Source organism: Macrotis lagotis, chromosome X, assembly GCF_037893015.1.
Source record: "Macrotis lagotis isolate mMagLag1 chromosome X, bilby.v1.9.chrom.fasta, whole genome shotgun sequence".
Classification (NCBI taxonomy): domain Eukaryota; kingdom Metazoa; phylum Chordata; class Mammalia; order Peramelemorphia; family Peramelidae; genus Macrotis; species Macrotis lagotis.
Genome location: NC_133666.1, coordinates 679,072,280 through 679,091,498, shown reverse-complemented (window position 1 = coordinate 679,091,498; position 19,219 = coordinate 679,072,280). Strand labels below are relative to the sequence as shown.

General features: G+C 37.9%; 1 protein-coding gene across 1 annotated transcript in view; it reads left to right on the top strand.

The window, feature by feature from the left end:
- The first annotated feature begins 405 nt into the window (after nt 1–405).
- Nucleotides 406–19,219, top strand: part of KSR2 (kinase suppressor of ras 2) — a 175,574-nt gene continuing 156,760 nt past the window's right edge. The window contains exon 1 of the mRNA XM_074202245.1: nt 406–451. Within this exon, the coding sequence (XP_074058346.1) occupies nt 406–451 (46 nt within the window). The remainder of the gene's footprint in view (nt 452–19,219) is intronic.

Genomic DNA, 19,219 nt, shown 5'->3' with positions numbered 1-19,219 from the left:
TGGGGGGGGGGGCAGGGTTTGCAAGGCAATGAGGCTAAGTGACTTGCCCAAAGTTATACAGTTAGGTACTTATTAAGTATCTGAGGTCAAATTTGAACTCGGATCCTCCTGATTCCAGGGCCAGTCCTCTATCCACTGTGCCACCTAGCTGCCCTGCACTTAAGATTATTAAAACAAAAAATAGATTCTTCCCTCAAGGAGCTTACCATCCTAGCCAGGAAGATAATGTGTTTTAAAATAGGTACAGGCTAAATGGATGCAAAATGATTTGGAAGGAGGAGGAATGAAAGGAAGCACTAGCAACTGTAGGTTCCAGAAAGAAGTCAGGTAGGAGGATGGCACTGGAACCAGACTTTGACTTGAGATTCCATGAAGTGAAAATGAATAAGGGAATGCATTCCAGGCATGGGCTACATCAAGGTCACAGATATAGAGATGGGAGATGCCTCATGTGAGGAAAAAATAAGAGGGCTATTTTGTTATTTTCTTTTCTGTAAATTTAGCATTCCCTCATCCTTTGCACAATTCTCCTAATATTGTCTTTTCATTTGTCTAGTCATTAGACCCACAAAAGTAACCTGTGCCAGAGAAGGAGTAAATATGTTCCCAAGAGAATGAAACTTTGCAATTTCATGTAAATCCTTTCCAAAAATGGGTTAGAAGGTAACTGATCCATTTTCTGAGTTTCACTGGGAGCAGTTCTTCAGCAATTGATTAGTCCCAAGTCCCACCACTGTTCTTTAATCTGTCATACTTGCAATTTAAATACCTTTTCTAAGGCTTTCTAACAATGCCCTGCAAGTATGAGTGGAACATTGCTTTGAGATGATGGCAGAAGTGATGGGATACTCGTTTTAAATGGTCAAAGCATTTGTCATCAGGGAAACAGGAAACTCATAACAGTAACTCACTCTGATCTAGAACTTTGAGGCTTGCTAAACACTTGACAAATATGATTTTATTTGATCCTCACAATGACTCTGGGGAGTATGTGCAATGATTATCCGCATTTTAAAGATGAGGAGATGGAGGCTGACACAGGTGAAGTACATTAACCAGAATCACAAAGTTAGTAAATGTCTGAGGCTGGATTAGAATTCAGGTTTTTCTGAGTTTAGGTCCAGTGCTCTCTATCCAGTGTACCAACTGACTACTATATCATGAGAGATGACTGGGGTGGTTGGGGTGGGGAGAAGAGGGATTTGGAATTCTGCTGCTGTCCTGGTATATTTGGGGATGATCAAGCATACAGTTAATAAAAATACTATTTTCATTCTGATCTTGCTTTAATAAAAAAGGCATCTTCCTTACAAAAACCTGTTCAGAAAGGTAGTTCCCACATGACAATTAGAGAAACTGAGACTTGGAAAGATGGTTTAATATTTGTATGTATGTATGTATTTGGGTTTTCCTTATTGTAGGAAATGAGGAAACTCCTAACATGGATTGTCCAAAGACAAGTATTCTATAGTTAGGCTCCCGAGAGTCACTTATCCAGTGCCATAAGGCAGTATCATTCAGAAAGAGATATTGAACCTCGAACTTATATTTCCCCCCCAAATGCTTCCTACTTCTGAATTACCGTGTTGCTATTGAGATCTCTACCAACCTCTTGGTCACCTCATCCTCAGATCATCCTTAGCTCCTCTCTCTTCCTCATTCCACATCTTCAATCAATTGTTAAATCTTGAACCTATGGGAGCTAATGAGATCACTAAATGAAATAACACAGAGGGAAATGAGGTCCAAGGACAGACCCTAGGGTTGAAAGGGGAGATACCCTACTATTGTGACATGAATGAAGATCCTACTAAGACCCTGAGGACTGATCAAAAAGGTAGGAAGAGAATCAGGAGAGAGTATTGTCATGTCTCCTCTAGAGAGAAGACAATATGGAAGAGAAGAGGACAAGCAGCAGTATCCTAAGCTCTCAAGAGGGATGAAATTGAGAAAAGGACATTAAATTCCATGATTAAGAGATTACCTGGTAACTTTGGTATCATCTGTATAAAGATGATCATTAAATCCATGGGGGACAGTATATAATATAATAACAATATTATAAAAATGGAAATTTTGGAAAAACATAAAGAACTGATCCAATATAATGACCAACTATGACTCCAGAGGACCAGTGATTAAGGATACTGGCCACCTCCTGACAGGTATACATTTTGAAGCATGTCTAATATGGAAATTTGTTTTGTTTGACTATGAATGTTTACTCAAAAGATTTTGTTTTTCTTTTTTATTCTGATGTAGAAAGGGAAAAGTAGAAGGGAGAAATTACTGCTTGATAATTGAAAAAATAAAATTTAATTAAGAATTAATTTAATCCATGGAGAGAAGGGGTTGATGAGGGTAGAAAAAAGGAAAAGAGAACATAGGATTTAGCCTTTGGGTATATTCACAGTTAGAATATGAGAATTAAGAAAAAAACATTAGATTTGGCAATTAAAAGATTATTAATAACTTCAAGGAATTTTTTTGTGAATGATGAGTTCAGAAGCTAGACTGAAGAGAGTTGAGAAGAGAATGAATAGAGGAAGTATATAAATGACCTTATTGTGTTTAGCTGAGAAGAGGACAATTAAAAAAAGTTAATGGTGATGGTAGGCTCAAGTGAGAATATTTTAAGAATGGGAGAGAAATTAGTGTATTACTAAGTAGCTGGGAAGGAATGAGTTGTTAAAGTAAGATTCAAGATTGAACAAGGGACTCAGGTTGAAGGACTATCTGCTGTAAATGTAAAGATGGATCAAATATACATGTAGGGGTGTTGACTTTGGTGACCAGGACTCCCTTTTTATACCAGACTAAAGGATGACAGAATGGGGACTGATGTCAAGGGGTTATGAGATGAAAGGGGTGGGGAGAAAGCTCTCAGTGAATGGGATAGATTGCCTCAGTGAAATTTGTGAACAATCATAAAATGAGAAGGTTGTTTGAAAGATGATGTAGGACACTGGAAAAAAAAAGAGAAAATGTGTTTCCCAGAACTGTGGTTTGACTAGGGCAGAGTACAAGGAACTGATCAATACCAAAATCCTGGTCCTTGGGTCACTGTTAACAAAACCTAAAAGAGTGTTTTAACTTGTTTGGCTTCCATGTCATGTCACAATATCCATTTTATACTAATGCTCCTTGTCTTTAAAAGAGGGATTATTCCAGTTACGATAATGATATTGAAGAAAGTATTTTTACTGAGAATTGAGACCAGGGTTTAAATCTTGTTTTCAGCATTCGCTAACTATGTGACCCTGGGAAATTCTTTCATAGATCTGAGCTATAATTTTCTCATCTGTAGAATGATAACTATAGACCTTTTTTTTATAAAAACAAAGTTTTTTGTGATCAATGCCACAGAAATAAGTTAGTATTATTATTATTGTTATTAAAAGATTTTGACAAGTCACAGTGATTTCCTAGACCCAGATCACTAAAATTAATACAGTCACTCAATAAACATTTATTAAGCATCTAGGTGGCGAAGTGGATAGAGCACCAGCCTTAGATTCAAGAAGATGGGAGTTCGAATCCAACCTTAGACACTTGTCACTTACTAGCTTTGTGACCTTGGGCAAGTCACTTAATCTTGATTGCCCCACATCCAGGGACATCTCCAGTCATCCAACTGAGTCTGGAGAAGAAAGTGAAGTTGATGACTTAGCGCAGTATCCCCTTCACTCAAATCCAATTCATGTGCTTATCATAGCATCACCTCCCTGATGTTGTGGTCTTTTTTTAAAATGAAGGACAAACATTCTTATTAAAAATCTGCATGCCAAGTATTTGCTAAGCACCAGAGATATACATAAGAAAAAGAGAATCCTTGCCTTAAGGACTTTATAATCTTATGGAGAAAGACAACACAGAAAAGGAAGCTGAAATTGGAAAAAGGGAAGAAGATATCTAGTATAGGATGAGGAAAGGGATGGTGGCATTCAGTCCAAGGAATAGAGATGATGAGAAATGAAGAGTTGGCTCATTTATGAACCTTCTTTAGAGCAAGGTTTTGACCTCTGACCCTTTTTTTCAGAGAGACAAAGGGGCCCAGGGGTCCAAAGAAATGTGAATACCAAAGCTGATTCAGTCTCATGTAGGATGATCAGTTTAGTGGAGAAGTGGTTTCCTAGGAGCATGATGATCATAGAGTACAGACCCAAGGAGTGTAGATAGTGGAATGGCTTTAGGAGAATGGGAATAAAAGGAAGAAAGATAATTTTTCAAAAGTAGTTCCTTTTCCTATTATAAGGATGATGGAAGATTAATTATAAGATTTATCCTCTTATCCCCCCCTCTGAAAAAAAAGCCCTTTAAAAGAAAGATTTTTATCATCTCTGCTGCATTTCTCTATCTCCCATACACATTCAAGGAACTTTTAACATCTCTAATTCTTTTTCTATCATCCTCACAATGAAAATAATTGCTTGTGCAGCACTCAGGTTGCTTATAGTTGGTTATGAAGTTAAAAATTCCTGATACACTTTAATAAATTTGGCAGTGGGACCATTATAAAATGTAATTAAATGCTGTCACCATTTTCCTTTCCTTTAATGACAGTGAAATTTAATTGAGGCCATCTGAAGTGAGTTGAAATAAATCACAGGTGATGAAGCTGAGATTTGAATTTCTCTTCAGAAAGAGGGTGATATTATCAGTGACCAGATGTTGGATTTATGATGAATTAAAGGAATGTCAGTACTCTAGTTACCTGCTAAGAGACAGAGACGACAAGATGACATTTATTAAAAAGAAGTGGGATTTAAAAAAAAGAAGCAGGATTTCAAAGAGTCAAATGAGGATACAGAAAAAATAGGATTTGGATACTCAAAAGGACCCTAGAGACTATCTATTGAAACCACTCATATTACAAGTGAGGAAACTGATGCAGATTTGGGATTCAAATTCAAGTCTCTTTTTATACTATAAATCTCATACTCTGCACTATTTTATCTCTGAGTATTTCAACTTTAAGAAGGAGAGGCATAATACAAAACTTGAGATGCCCAGAGGTGCATATACATACACACATATGTATATATATTTACACATACACACACACACACACACACACAAACACACAATGTTCAGAATCTAGCCATTAGGTGGGGATTTCCAAACCTTAAATGAAATAAATAAGGGACTTATTTTTTTAATTAAAGATATTATTTGAATTTTATAATTTTCCCCCATCTTACTTCCCTCCCCCACCCCACCCCCACAGAAAGCAATCTGTCAGTCTTTACTTTGTTTCCATGTTGTACATTGATCCAAACTGAGTGTGATGAAAGAGAAATCATATCCTTAAGGAAGAGACAAAAAGTCTAAGAGATAACAAGATCAGATAATAAGATATCTGGTTTTTTTCCCCTAAATTAAAGGGAATAGTCCTTGAACTTTGTTCAAACTCCATGGCTCTTTATCTGGATACAGATGGCACTCTCCTTTGCAGACATCCTAAAATTGTCCCTGATTGTTGCACTAATGGAATGAGTGAGTCTTTCAAGGTTGAACATCACCCCCATGTTGTTGTTAGGGTGTACAGTGTTTTTCTGGTTCTGCTCATCTCATTCAGCATCAGTTCATGCAAATCCTTCCAGGCTTCCCTGAATTACCATCCCTCCTCCAGTTTTTTTTTTTAGGTTTTTGCAAGGCAAATGGGGTTAAGTGGCTTGCCCAAGGCCACACAGCTAGGTAATTATTAAGTGTTTGAGACTGGATTTGAACCCAGGTACTCCTGACTCCAGGGCCAGTGCTTTAGCCACTGTGCCAGCTCCAGCCCCCCTCCTGGTTTCTAATAGAATAATAGTGTTCCATCACATAATATACCACAGTTTTCTAAGCCATTCCCCAATTGAAGGACATTTACTTGATTTCCAGTTCTTTGCTACCACAAACAAGGCTGCTGTGAATATTTTTTTACAAGTGATGATTTTACCCTTTTTTCATCATTTCTTCAGGGTATAGAACAGTAGTGGTATTGCTGGGTCAAAGGGTATGCTCATTTTTGTTGCCCTTTGGGAATAGTTCCAAATTTCTCTCCAAAAAGGTTGGATGAATTCACAGCTTCACCAACAGTGTAATAGTGTCCCAGATTTCCCATAATCCTTGAAACAATGATCATTATCCTTTCTGGTCATATTGGCCAGTCTGAGAGGTGTGAGGTGGTACATCAGAGAAGGTTTAATTTGCATATGAAGGGATTTATAATCCTACAAAAGGATTTGTTAGATTTGTTAGCCAGGATATATCAGAATCTTAGTGTACCTACTTGGGTGGAGAAATACTGGAGGTGCCCCATTCAACAGAGTCTGGTGGAATCATTCATTGAAGAAGCAGGCAGAGACTACAAGGTTTTAAACTATTTTAGCACCATGGAGAGCCAAACCAAGCAACAATTTTGCATTGTAGCATTTCTAAGAACATTTGTGTACCAGTAAATATGCACCAAAAACTAAATGCATGAAAAGAACAAGAAAAAAATGAAATTATATTTCAGTATGAAACAAACAGACTTTCACAACTGTTGAAAATAGGAAGAGATTCCATGGGGAACTGTCTTTATTGGAAATCTTTAAAAGAGCTATGTCTTCAGCATGGTAAAAGTCATTTGGATATAGAAATAAGTATTCAGATAAGAGTCTTGGGATTCTTTCTAGTTCAGTGACTGTTGAAGGAATGGAGGTTTCTAGTGTACCCTAATGAGCAGCTTGGTGGATTGGAAAAGGCAAAAGTGCAAATAGATAAGTTTTCTCTTGGGGCACAATCAGTTGATAGCGGTAGGAATGAGTGGAGAGACTGATTTGCCCAACTTCTCTAGCTAGTAAATGACAGAACTAGGATTTAAATCTAGACTTCAACTCCAGAATTCTTTTTACTGTGTAATTTGCTGCCTTACTTTTGCAGTGTGATGCTGAGGTACAGAAAGGTAGAGTGATGGCAAAGAAAGGTAGAGTGACTTGTCCAGTGTGAAAAGGAACACTCAGTGAAATCAGGATAATAGTTGACTTCAAATATTTGAAGCCTTGGCAGGTGGAAGAGAAGGCAGAGAAATAGGTGAATATTGCAAAGAAAAAAATTTAAACTTGGCCAATTTAGAAAATAAAATGATTTCAAAGTGCAATGGGCTGTCTCAGCAGAGGGTAGACTTTTCCTCACTGAAGGACTTCAATTCAAGGGTTCATGGCCAATATTAGGCATGTTGTAGATGAGCTTCTTATTCAGATATAGGTCATCATCTCACAGATCTAGACCTTGAAGGTATTTCAAAGGTCATCTTGTCCAATGCTTTCATTTAAGAAATGAGGAAACTGAGACCCAGAAAGATTAAATCATTTCTCTATGGTTACACTCTTAAGGGTCATACTCAGCTCTTCTGATTCCAAATATTTTTTCATATTCTACTATACTGCTTGAGGTCCCTACTACTTTGAGATCCTGTGGAACCTTCCATACATTGATGAGGCATTAGAAAATGATTTGAATCAGGATAGAGACTTATAAAAGAGGAGCAGAGAAATCAACCTAGCAGATTGGGACCCAATTTTTTGAGCAGAAGTGGGAATAAAGGGCCAGACAGCACAGACAATGCTTACATTAGCAATGAAGTGCAGTCACTTCAGAATGGGTAGCAGTTTGACTCTTATCTCCAAAGGATTTAAGGGAAGGAAATGTATTTTGACCATTAAGTGGGATGCCATGATTTAAAAAAAAACACTTGGTGGAGAAAGTGGTGAGGGGCTGGTAGTAGTAGCATGCAGTGGTGCAAACCAACAGAACCAATAGAGCAAAGTATAGACAGAGCATACATCTCAAGAATGGTGGAGCTTCAGGTGAAGTGTCCACAAAACTTTGGGTGAAGTGTACACAAAATTGCCAAGAAGAAAGCTTCCTCCTCCCCTGCAATTATTGGTGTCTTAGTCAAGATTCTACCAACCTCCTTGCTGATAACTCTGGGAAAGAGCACAGGTTTAGACAGGAGGCTAAACTTTAAATCCTGGTCTTATCAACTCACATGTCATTTTCCTTCTCTTTGGTTCAGTTTCCTCATATGTAAAATGAGTTCTTAAAATCTGAGGTTCATGGAACAGTGGATAAATTTCCAGGGATCCATGAACTTAGGTAGGAAAAAAATGTACCTTTATTTTCACTAACCTTTAATTAAAATTTGGCATTTTCTTCAATTATATAAAAGTATTCTTCTAAGAAAGCATTCATTGGTTTCACCAGACTGCCTAAAAGTTTAGAACAAAAAAGTTAAGAACCCCTAGACTTTCTCTGAACATCTTTGAATGTACAGTAGTCTATTCTGTTCTATCTTTGACATTCTACAAATGCAAGTTGATTCTGTTGAATGTATTTTTTAAGTCCTGTCTGAAGAATTTCCTTATTATATATGTCTATCATATCTGGAAATTAGAGTAGATGATTTCTTTCCTCTAAGTCTATGATCCTATAATTCTTGGCTTACCCTGGGCCCTGGGTGATCTTGGAAAAACCAAGTCTATAGTTTTCATTAGAAGCCAATGGGGTATAGTGTTAAGATCTCTGATTCTTGAGTCAGAAAAGGGATCAAATCCTGATTCTAATGATTTGATACCTATATATTTATGTGTTGGGCAAGTCATAACCTCTCTGGGTCTAGGATTTCCTATCTATAGAGTGAGTGAAGTTTACTATTTGAAGTGCCTTATAAATCTAAATGTATGATTTAGACCTTGATATTTTTGGATAATTTGTCTTCCCAGCTCTTGGCATAATTTAACAGTGCAGGAAACTGGAACCCAAAGGAGAGAAGTGGTTTGCCTATGATCAGATGCATAAGGAATGAATGAGAGAGCTAGGCAAAGCCAGGGAAGACTGACAGAGATGGGGTCAATTGACCTGGATTAAATCCTGCTCTTCCATCGACTCAAGATTTGACTAGCTAATTGCTTCCACTCTTTAGGATAATAGATCTAGAAAAGATTATCTACTTCAGTTTCCTCATATTATAGGAGAAGAAATTGAGATTCAAGGGCTGTAAGTGAATTGTCCAGGGCCATACAAGTAATGTAAATGATGATGAAACATAATTTGACTGAAGCCAGGACTTCTACTGTACTACTACAGGCCTCAGTTTCCTTTTTTGTAAAATGAAGTGGCTGGACTTGATGTTTTTAAGTTCCCTTTCAGCTCAGATAGATGATCATATGGATCATTGGCAAAGTAGTTTACTTCTCTGTCTCTTGGTTTCATCACATGTTAAATGGAAAGAATTGCATTAGATGGTCATGCCACCACAGGGCATTCCTCATCTTTTAGCTCCCTTTTGTATTTTCTATCTTCATTAGAATGCAGTCACCTTGAGGGCAGGGACTGTCTTCCTCACTTTTATTTGTAACCCTCCAGCACTTAGCTCAAAGTGGATTTTCATAAAAATTTATCATCTATCATCAATCTCTCCCACTATTATCTGTCTCCCATCATCCATCTCTTCATTCCTTCCATCTCTCCCTTCCTCCCTTCCTCTAGCCCATCATGCATCTATCTATGTCTACTCATTCTTCCATCACTGCACCTCTCTCTCTCTCTTTCTCTGTCTCTTTTTGACTATCTCTGCTTCTGACTCTCTCTGTCTCTATCTCAGCTGTCTTCTACTCATTCTCTCATTTTCTCTTTTTCATTGTAAACCTATGGTTTTATGAAATGGTAGAAATACAGTAAATTTATACTACCTTCCCCTCCCCCATTTGTTTTTTATTTATTAGTTATATGATTAAAATAGCGCTATTTTTTCCTTCCATAACTACCATACAAACACACACACACACACACACACACACACACACACACACACACACACACAAACCAATACTCCCTACAGGCTAGCCCCTCTAAGTGGCTTTCCTAGATCATTGTTTTGTGGTTCCATATATCTTTAGTGGCTAAATGGGACTGTCAAAAGGAACCCAATGCAGGCCAAATGGCTGGAAGTCAGTTTTTATCCAGGACGTACCATGTAAATGTAACCTTTAGAGGCAGCCTGTAATTAAAATATGCTGCTGCCTGATATATGAGAATTGGATATTAAAGCAAACAGAGTTACTCTCTGCTTATAGGAATAATATCAGGCATGGGGTTAGTGAGGGATTGGTTGGTATATTGAATAAATCAGTGGGATTTCAGCTTAAGAATGATTTGCAACCTGGAACGAGAAGCTTAATAGCCTGGGTTTTGTTGTTATAGGCAGTTCTCTGGCCCAAAGAATTGCAGAGTGATCTGTATTCAATAAGAGTTGGAAGATTCTGAGAATGATTTCTCTTGGTGCTGGCTTGAAGTCCTTTATTCAGAGCCTGGAGCTATATGGGGAGAAAATAACTGTGTCTATCTGAGATGGATATGGTGAGGCACTGGATCAAGGTCAAGGATTCAGCTAGGTCTTTAGATCTAGATCTGGAAGGGAGCTGAATGACTTTCTTTTTGACCTTTTTACAGTTGGGGAAACTGACACCAATGAAGTTGAAGTGATATGGGATCAGATTTAGAACTGGAAAAGCATCTAGTCTAAAGTCATCTTCTTATGCTTGGGAAAATGAGGCTCAGAGAGTTTAAATGACTTGGAATAGGTCTAGAGTAGCATCTCCAACTTAGCATCTGGTCCCACCCCCTTATTTTACAGGTAATGAAATCAAGTCCCAAAGAAGCGAAATCCATGGTCCATGACTGCACAGTTTACCACATTAGTTGCTGAGGCCAGGGCATAAAACTAGTTCTCTCATTGAATCATAGAATTATGAATTTAGATTTAGATGAGATCTCAGAGGGCATTGACTAACCCTCTCATTTTACAGATAAGGAAACTAAGGTCTTGAGAAGTAAAGTAACTTGCTCAAGCTCAGATAGGTAGTGTATAGCAGAGTCTGAGTTCTAACTGATATCCAGTTCCACCCCTCTCCTCCATAATTAGAAGTCTTGAGGTCTTCTTTGTCCTTAGGATAATAGCCCTGTTCTTTAGTTTCAAAAAGGGGATGATATTGGATCAGAACAGACTCAGAAAATGAGACTTGTGTGAGATGAGTTAGTTGTCACTAATTTAGAGAGATGTGCACTTGAGTCAGTCATCTATCAACACTGGAGGTCCATTTCCCAACTGCAAAATGAGAAATAAGTCATTGTAATAGAAAGCATTAGATTTGGAACTGGGAAGATCTGGGTTCAAGTTTGGAATTAGACACATTGTCCGGGTGATACTGGATAGGTCTTAGCAAGGAAAGTGATATCAAAACAACTCCACAATGGCCTCTCTTCTTACACTAGTTTCTAGTTGGAGCTAGATTATAAGAAATTTTACCTTGCAGGCTTAAGAGTTTACATGAAAGAGGATAGAGAACCCCTAAAAATGTTTGAGCAGGGGAATGACATTGTCACACCAGATTCTTGGGAAGTGTTCGAGGTGGGAGAGACTGGCAGCAGGGGAGCCAATTAGGAGGCTGTTGTAACAGTTCAAGTGACAGGTGATAAGGGCTGGAATGAGGAGCATTGAGCAAAAGGGGGAGATTTGGAGAGGGGTTGTAGTGGAAGAGTTGATGAGACCTGGCAACAAGATCGAATCAAAAGTGACAAAGAAGCCATGGATGATGACAGCTCAGAAAATACCATCAGATTGAGCAGTTCAGAGCTCAATGATGATCTTAGAGAGGAGTTTTAGTCAAAATGGTGGGGTCAAGAAGTGAGAAGAGATGAAGTATAGGTTCCAAGTTTAAATGACCCTTGGAAATCTGTCTTCCAAGGCTTGAGAGGCTATCCTCTTCAACTCTCACTCCCAGAATCCTTCCTTCCTTGAAGGGCTCAGTTTGGGTTTAACCTTCTCAGAAGAAGTGTAAGGTGAAAAAAAAAGACATGGAACAGTAGTCTGAGGTGATAGCTCTGGGAAAGAGAGGAACCTCACTCATTCCTTCCTCGGAGATAGGAACAAAGAAAATGTCTGAAGAGGAGGAAACATTTGAGGTGTGAAGACAGTAAGCATACAGTAATTGCTCAGTCTTGATCTTTTCATTAAAGTGAGAATCAAAGTCATCTTCTAAGACAGGGTGGTGAGATTGGCTTGGGGGGGGTGCTTGGGAAAGGAGGAGTCTCTCTTCTTGTTTTCAAAACTGCTATAATTTCTTTATGTTAGGCTCATAGATTAAGAACATTAAAGTATCTCAGTAGTCTTTTAGTCCAACTACTTTATTTTACATAAAAGGAAGGAAGACTGGTTAAATGATTTGTCCTCTTGTGTTTCTTGCTATCCTGAAAATCCAACACGGAGTTTACCTACAGGCCTCCCTTGCCTTTTGGAGACCAGCAGAACACATAAGTTGATCTGTGGTTATCTCTACTTACATGAGTGGCCTATTTTTGCAAACTTTAAAGGATAATGTAAATGGGAGCAATTGTTATTGCTGCATTTAAAAATTTTTAAACATTTATTTACACATTACTTAAATATTCTTGTTGTAAGAGTAAACATAATTCTCCCTTCCCCCACAAAAATAAAAAACCTCATGAGAAATAAAGTGAAAGAAAGAGAAGAAAAGAAATGTGCTTCAGTCTGTGTTCCAATGACATCAGCTCTGTCTCTGGGGTGGATCACATTCTTTATCATGAGTCCATCAGAGAAGTTACTTCCATATTTTCCCACAGTTGCTGATTGTAATTCCCTGCATCTATTCCTCCCCATGACCATTTATTATATTTTTTCTCTCTCCTTTCACTGTGTCCCTCTCCAAAAATGTGCTGTGGGGAAGCTGAGTGGTGCAGTGAATGGATGATGCTACATTTTTATGGGCAAATATTTTTTATTAGATGACCTTGTTGATATTGCAAATGGGGGGGGTGCAGATTGAACTAAATGATATTTAAGGCTACTTCTGCCTCTAAATGTGTGATTCAGTGATTTGTTTGGAGTCTAAGCCCCTCATTATATGTAAGGAAATTCTGGCCCAAAAATGGACTGTCATTTTCCCAAGGTCACACAGCCAGTGAGTTGCAGACATAGGTCTAGCAGTTGAGATCATTTTTGCAAAGAACTTTGCAAATCATAGAGCCTAATACATGCGAAAGCTATTGTTAGAACTAACTCTCCTGCTTCCTTGTACAGGGAGTTTTCCATTCTATTCCCAGCTCAAATATTACAGGGAGCTTCTGCTGATCCCTACTGACTCCTAGCCCACGATGCTCTCCCACCATACTAGGTTGCTTTTCACCTGGAGCTGATAAGACTAACCCCATGGACTTGGAGAACTTTCTATTATCCACCTGCTTTGAGATCTCTGGACAAAAGACACCAGAGACTAGAAATATGCAAAATATGACTCTGACTCTGGATTTCTGGTTATCAGAAAATTGCACTGGAAAAGGAGCTTTTGTTCGGCCACTGAGACATCTTAATAGGTGCTTTGATTGGTTAAACAGAAGCCTGCTGTCTCAATTTAATTGCTATAAATGCTGTTTGCCTTACTGCTTATAATAGAGGCTCTATCTTTTTAGATTTGTGCCTTCTCATTAAAAAATAATGTAAAATTTTAGAATTTTATTGGCAGGGATGATGAAATACGAACTTAAGGAAGTCAAGATAGGACTTCCATCCACCCACCCCCTCCCATATTGTAGATGGTTGTTGTTGGAAACCAGTAAGAGGGTGCTTAATATAACTGACAAAATTCATTGTTGCTGACCTGTGGGAGATATTGGGAAAATGGATCTGCACCATTAAAGGTTAATTATATATTTTTTGAGACTCTAATGTAATTGAGAACAAAAGTAATTAGTGATAAGGCTTTCAATGGAGAGGGATGCTTCTTGGAGAGGAGATCTGGTCTCCTTGCTTATTGGAGAAGGAAGCAGTGGGTATTATAGGGATGGCAAGGAGCAGGGAGGAAGAAGTGGTCCTGAAGGTTCAATATCATCCCCAGCACCCAGAACTAACCCCAATGAAAATTGGGAGCTTGATTTCTAAGTCCTTGAATGACAAGTGATATCATGCATGCAGAATAGAAGTTCTTAACCCCTTTTGATATTGTGGGCCCCTTCAACAGTGACCTGAAACTTATAGATCCATTTAAGACCCCAGAATCTAGGCTTTCATGCATAAAATAAAATTCATAGGAATGCAAAGAAACAACTCAAACTGAAATGCAATGGATGGAATATTTTTTTAAAATTAAATGCATAGTCCCCATAAGGCAAAATTAAAGGACCTGGGTTCAAATTCTGCCTCTGTTCCTTAATGGCTTTGTGACTTAAGGTGGGTCATTTAATTTCTTTGAGTCTCAGTTTCTTCATCTATTAAATGATGCTTTGGGCACAAATGAATTTGCAAATGCTTCCCAGCTCAATATAGAATTCTTTCTTCTCATTTTCTTTTTTTTAAATAAGAGATTTTTTTGTCCAGTTATCATTGTCATTTAAACATATTGACATGTGTGTGTGCATGTTTGTATATGTATGAACATGTATGGATATTTTTTTAATTAGGTTAAAGAGGCTATTTTTTTGCCTCATTTTTTACCTAGCCTTGATAACTGAATGTATATTGTATATTGCCTTAGTCAAACTTGGACCTAGAAAATAGCTTAAGAGGCCACACTTTATCCTAGCCATCGCTAGTCATCCTGATCTATATGTGACCACTAAACTAAGATGATTTTGAAGGAGAAGCTAAGGCTGGTGACTTTGCACAGCTCCCATCCCCCCTTTAAATCTAACTCACTTGCATATCATAGTATCACCTCCCTGAGGTGATGGTCCTTTTGGAGAATGAAGGACAACCAACAACAATATGTATATATTCCCATTCATAAACATCACTCCTAACCAGACCTGGCCATTCCCTACCATTGTACATTGTACGTCCCCACTCCCAATGCTCTGTAGAGGGGAAGGTTCCTTTACCTTTTCCGATTTTCACCCCTTTCATTGATCTTTGATTCAGTGCTCCTAAGAAACTCTAGCCCTAGTCTAGGAGGAAAGTGTTGGGGACTTTCTGTGCATTGGGGTGTAAAGAAAAGGTCATACCCAAATCAAAATCCTACACTGGCACTTGCTTGCTATGTTGCCTTAGACAAATCATTGTAGTAATTGTAGTAATCTGAGCTTTTCATGAGAGTGCCCACCTCTCAGACTTGAGGATCAGATGAGATAATGAGTTTAAAGCATTTTGTAAACCTTCAGTGTATCTCTCTTTTCTTTTTTTTGGAGGGGTGTAAGGTAGTGGGGTTAAGTGATTTGCCCAAGGTCACACAGCAAAGTGTCTGAGGTCAGATTTGAATTTAGACCCTCCTGACTCCAGGGTAGGTGTTCTATCCACCTCGGTGCCTTGTCAACATCTCTTACTACTTTTTCCCCTATAGATTTTTCCATTTTTAAAAGAAGAGAGAGGGGCAGCTAGGTGGCATAGTGGATAAAGCACAGGCCTTGGAGTCAGGAGTACCTAGCTTCAAATCCAGTCTCAGACACTTAATAATTATCTAGCCATGTGGCCTTGGGCAAGCCACTCAACCCCATTTGCCTTGCAAAAAAAAAAAACCTAAAAAAAAAAGAGGAGAGAATGGCTAATACTTTGCTCCAAACAACAAATTAGCCATAGTTGGATAAAGCAGAGAATACCATAGATTTAGAGATTATCTAATCCAATCCTCTCATTTTTATGAAGAAATTGAGGCTCAGGGAGATTAATTAACTGACCCGATATCCTGCAAGTAGAATCAGGGATAAAATTATAACTCAGGCCATCTTACTTCAAATCCATGGCTCTTTCCATTGTACTAAAACCAGAAACTAGGTGGCACTGGTGTTGGAATCATGAGGATCGGAGTTTGAGTCCAGCCTCAGACACTTGACACTTACTTAGTTCTGTGACCTTCTGCAAATCATTTAACCCTGATTACCTCCCATCCATGGTCATCTCCAGTCAGCCTGATTCATATTTGGTGACTGAATGCAGATGGCTCTGGAGGAAAAAGTGAGGCTGGTGACTTAGCACAGCATATCCTCTGACTCTAATGTCCTGTCATCACCTCTCTGATGTTATGATCTTTATCCAGAATGAAGGACAAATATCATCAAAACCAGCATGGTAAATAAAGGGTGTTGAGTTCATGACATGGGAATGTTCAGGCTAGAGAAGAGTGGTGGGGGACTAATTTTCTTCAGTATTTAAAGGACTGTCACATGAAAGATAAATTAATGTTATTCTGTATTCAAATGGCTTGAAGCTTCAAAGAGAAAAATTTAGGTTAGCTAGTTAGTTAGATGGACAGTCAGAGATAAAAGAGTTAAATGATAGATAAAATGATAGATGAAGGTGATAGATAGGAAGTATATATTTATTTAACTTTTCCTATGTCTGACACATGGTGCAAAACTCCAGGGATTAAAAATACAAATAGACAATATAGATATACCCTCATGGGGCTTACATTCTAATTCAGGAAAATAACACTTAAAGGGGAACTAGGAAAAAGCAAGACAAAGGACAGAGGAAGGGTACCTGGTAAGAAATAATGTAGCTTTAAGGAGGAAGGGCAATGGAGAGACTAAATCCAGATATGAGAGAAGTATGGTAAATTTCTGAAATGGCAGTTTTAGAGGGGGGAATCATCAACCAGAAGAGTGGTGCCTCAGGAAAACTTTCGAAGAGAGACATCCAAAAGCAGAAAGGGTTACCTCAAGATATAAGGACTTCTTTGAACAAAGTCTAGATGCCCATTTATTGCATATATCATTAGGTTTCTTTTTCAGGTGATTAGACAGGTGGTCTCTGAGGTTCCTTCTAAAATTCTGTAATTTTCAGGTATATGAGAAAGTTCACATCTCTCACATCAAGAAATTATGTTCCTTTGGTTCCAGAGGGTGACATAGTCAGGTCTCCATTATAGGAAAATTGCTTTGATAATTGAATGGAGGAGGGATTGGAAATAAAGATATGCTTGAGAAAAGGAAACCGATCAGCTAACTATTGCAGTATCTAGGCTTGCACCAAGATGGTGGAAATGTTAGAAGAGGAAAAGGATTGAATAAGAAAGATGTCACAAAGGTAGAAAAAAAAGGACTTGGCAACTGATTTGACCTGGTGGGGGGGTGGATAATACAGTGAGGAGTGAAGATGATACCTAAATTGTGAGCCTGAAAGCATGGTGATACCCTCAATAGGAAGAAAGAAGGTAAGAAGAAGGAAGGGTTTGGAGGGGAAAGATAATTTCTTTCTTTCTTTCTTTCTTTTTCTTTCTTTCTTTCTTTCTTTCTTTCTTTCTTTCTTTCTTTCTTTCTTTCTTTTCTTTTCTTTTTCTTCCTTCCTTCCTTTCATTCTTCCTTCCTTCCTTTCTTTCTTTTCTTTTCTTTTTCTTCCTTCCTTCCTTCCTTTAATTCTTCCTTTCTTTCTTTCTTTCTCTTTCTTTCTTTCTTTCTTTCTTTCTTTCTTTTCTTTTCTTTCTTCCTTCCTTTCATTCTTCCTTCCTTTCATTCTTCCTTTCTTCCTTTCTTTCTTTCTTTCTTTCTTTCTTTCTTTTCTTTTCTTTCTTCCTTCCTTTCATTCTTCCTTCCTTTCATTCTTCCTTCCTTCCTTTCTTTCTTTCTTTCTTTCTTTCTTTTCTTTCTTCCTTCCTTTCATTCTTCCTTCCTTCCTTCCTTTCTTTCTTTTCTTTTCTTTTCTTTTCTTTCTTCCTTTCATTCTTCCTTCCTTTCATTCTTCCTTCCTTCCTTCCTTTCTTTCTTCTTTCTTTCTTTCTTCTTTCTTTCTTTCTTCCTTTCTTTCTTTCTTCCTTCCTTCCTTCCTTCTTCATTTCTTCCTTTCTTCCCTTCATTCTTTCCTGCTTTCTTTCTTTTCTTTCTTTCCTTCTTTCTTCCTTTCTTCCTTCTTCATTTCTTTCTTTCCTGCTTTCTTTCTTTTCTTTCTTTCTTCCTTTCTTCTGTCTTCATTTTTTCTTCCCTTCATTTCTTTCTTTCTTCCTTTCTTCTGTCTTCATTTCTTTCTTCCCTTCATTTCTTTCTTTCTTTCTTTCTTTCTTCCTTCTTCATTTCTTCCTTTCTTCCCTTCATTCTTTCCTGCTTTCTTTCTTTTCTTTCTTTCCTTCTTTCTTCCTTTCTTCCTTCTTCATTTCTTCCTTTCTTCCCTTCATTCTTTCCTGCTTTCTTTCTTTTCTTTCTTTCTTTCTTTCTTTCTTTCTTTCTTTCTTTCTTCCTTTCTTCCTTCTTCATTTCTTCCTTTCTTCCCTTCATTCTTTCCTGCTTTCTTTCTTTTCTTTCTTTCTTTCTTTCTTTCTTTCTTTCTTTTTCTTTCTTTCTTCCTTCCTTCCTTCCTTTCTTTCTTTCTTTCTTTCTTCCTTTCTTCCATCTTCATTTCTTTCTTCCCTTCATTTCTTTCTTTCTTTCTCTTTCTTTCTTTACTTCCTTCTTTCTTTCCTTCTTTCTTTCTTCCTTCCTTCCTTCCTTCCTTCCTTCCTTCCTTCCTTCCTTCTTCATTTCTTCCTTTCTTCCCTTCATTCTTTCCTGCTTTCTTTTTTTCTTCCTTCCTTCCTTTCTTCCTTCTTTCTTTCTTCTTCCTTCTCCCTTTCTTCTCTCCTTCCCTCCTTTCTTTCTTTTTCTTTCTTTATTTTTTTTGATGTATTAAGATATCTCCAAGACAACCAGTTGGAAATGTGAGGTTGTAGGGCTGTAGAGAGACTAAACTTGCTAAATAAATCTAAGAATCATCTGCATAGAAGTGATAGCTCCATGGGAGCTGATGAGATCAACAAACAAAATATCATAAAGAGAGAAGAGAAGAGAGCTCAGGACAGAATTCTTGGCAACACCCATAGTTAGTGAACATGATCTGGACAAAGTTCCAACAAAGGAAACTGAGAAGCAGTCAGATAGGTGAGAGAACCAAGAAAGTTCAGTTTCATGAAATCCTAAAGAAGGGAGTATCAAGAAGGTGGTAAGGGACAGTGTCAAGGCTGCAGAGGTCCAGAAGGATGAAGCCTGAGAAAAGGCAATTAGATTTGATAACTTTGAAATGAGTGACTTTGGTTAGTTAAAAAGGTCAAAAGTTAGACTGCTACAAGTTAAGAAGAGAGAGAATTCAACTAGGAACAACGAGTTGAAGGTTAAAAGTTGGTCATTCTAAGCTTGATGTCTGGAAAACAATTGGAGATAATTCAAGAATGAAATATCCATCTTCCCCCTCTCCTGGAGTTCATCAAGCAAAGACTGG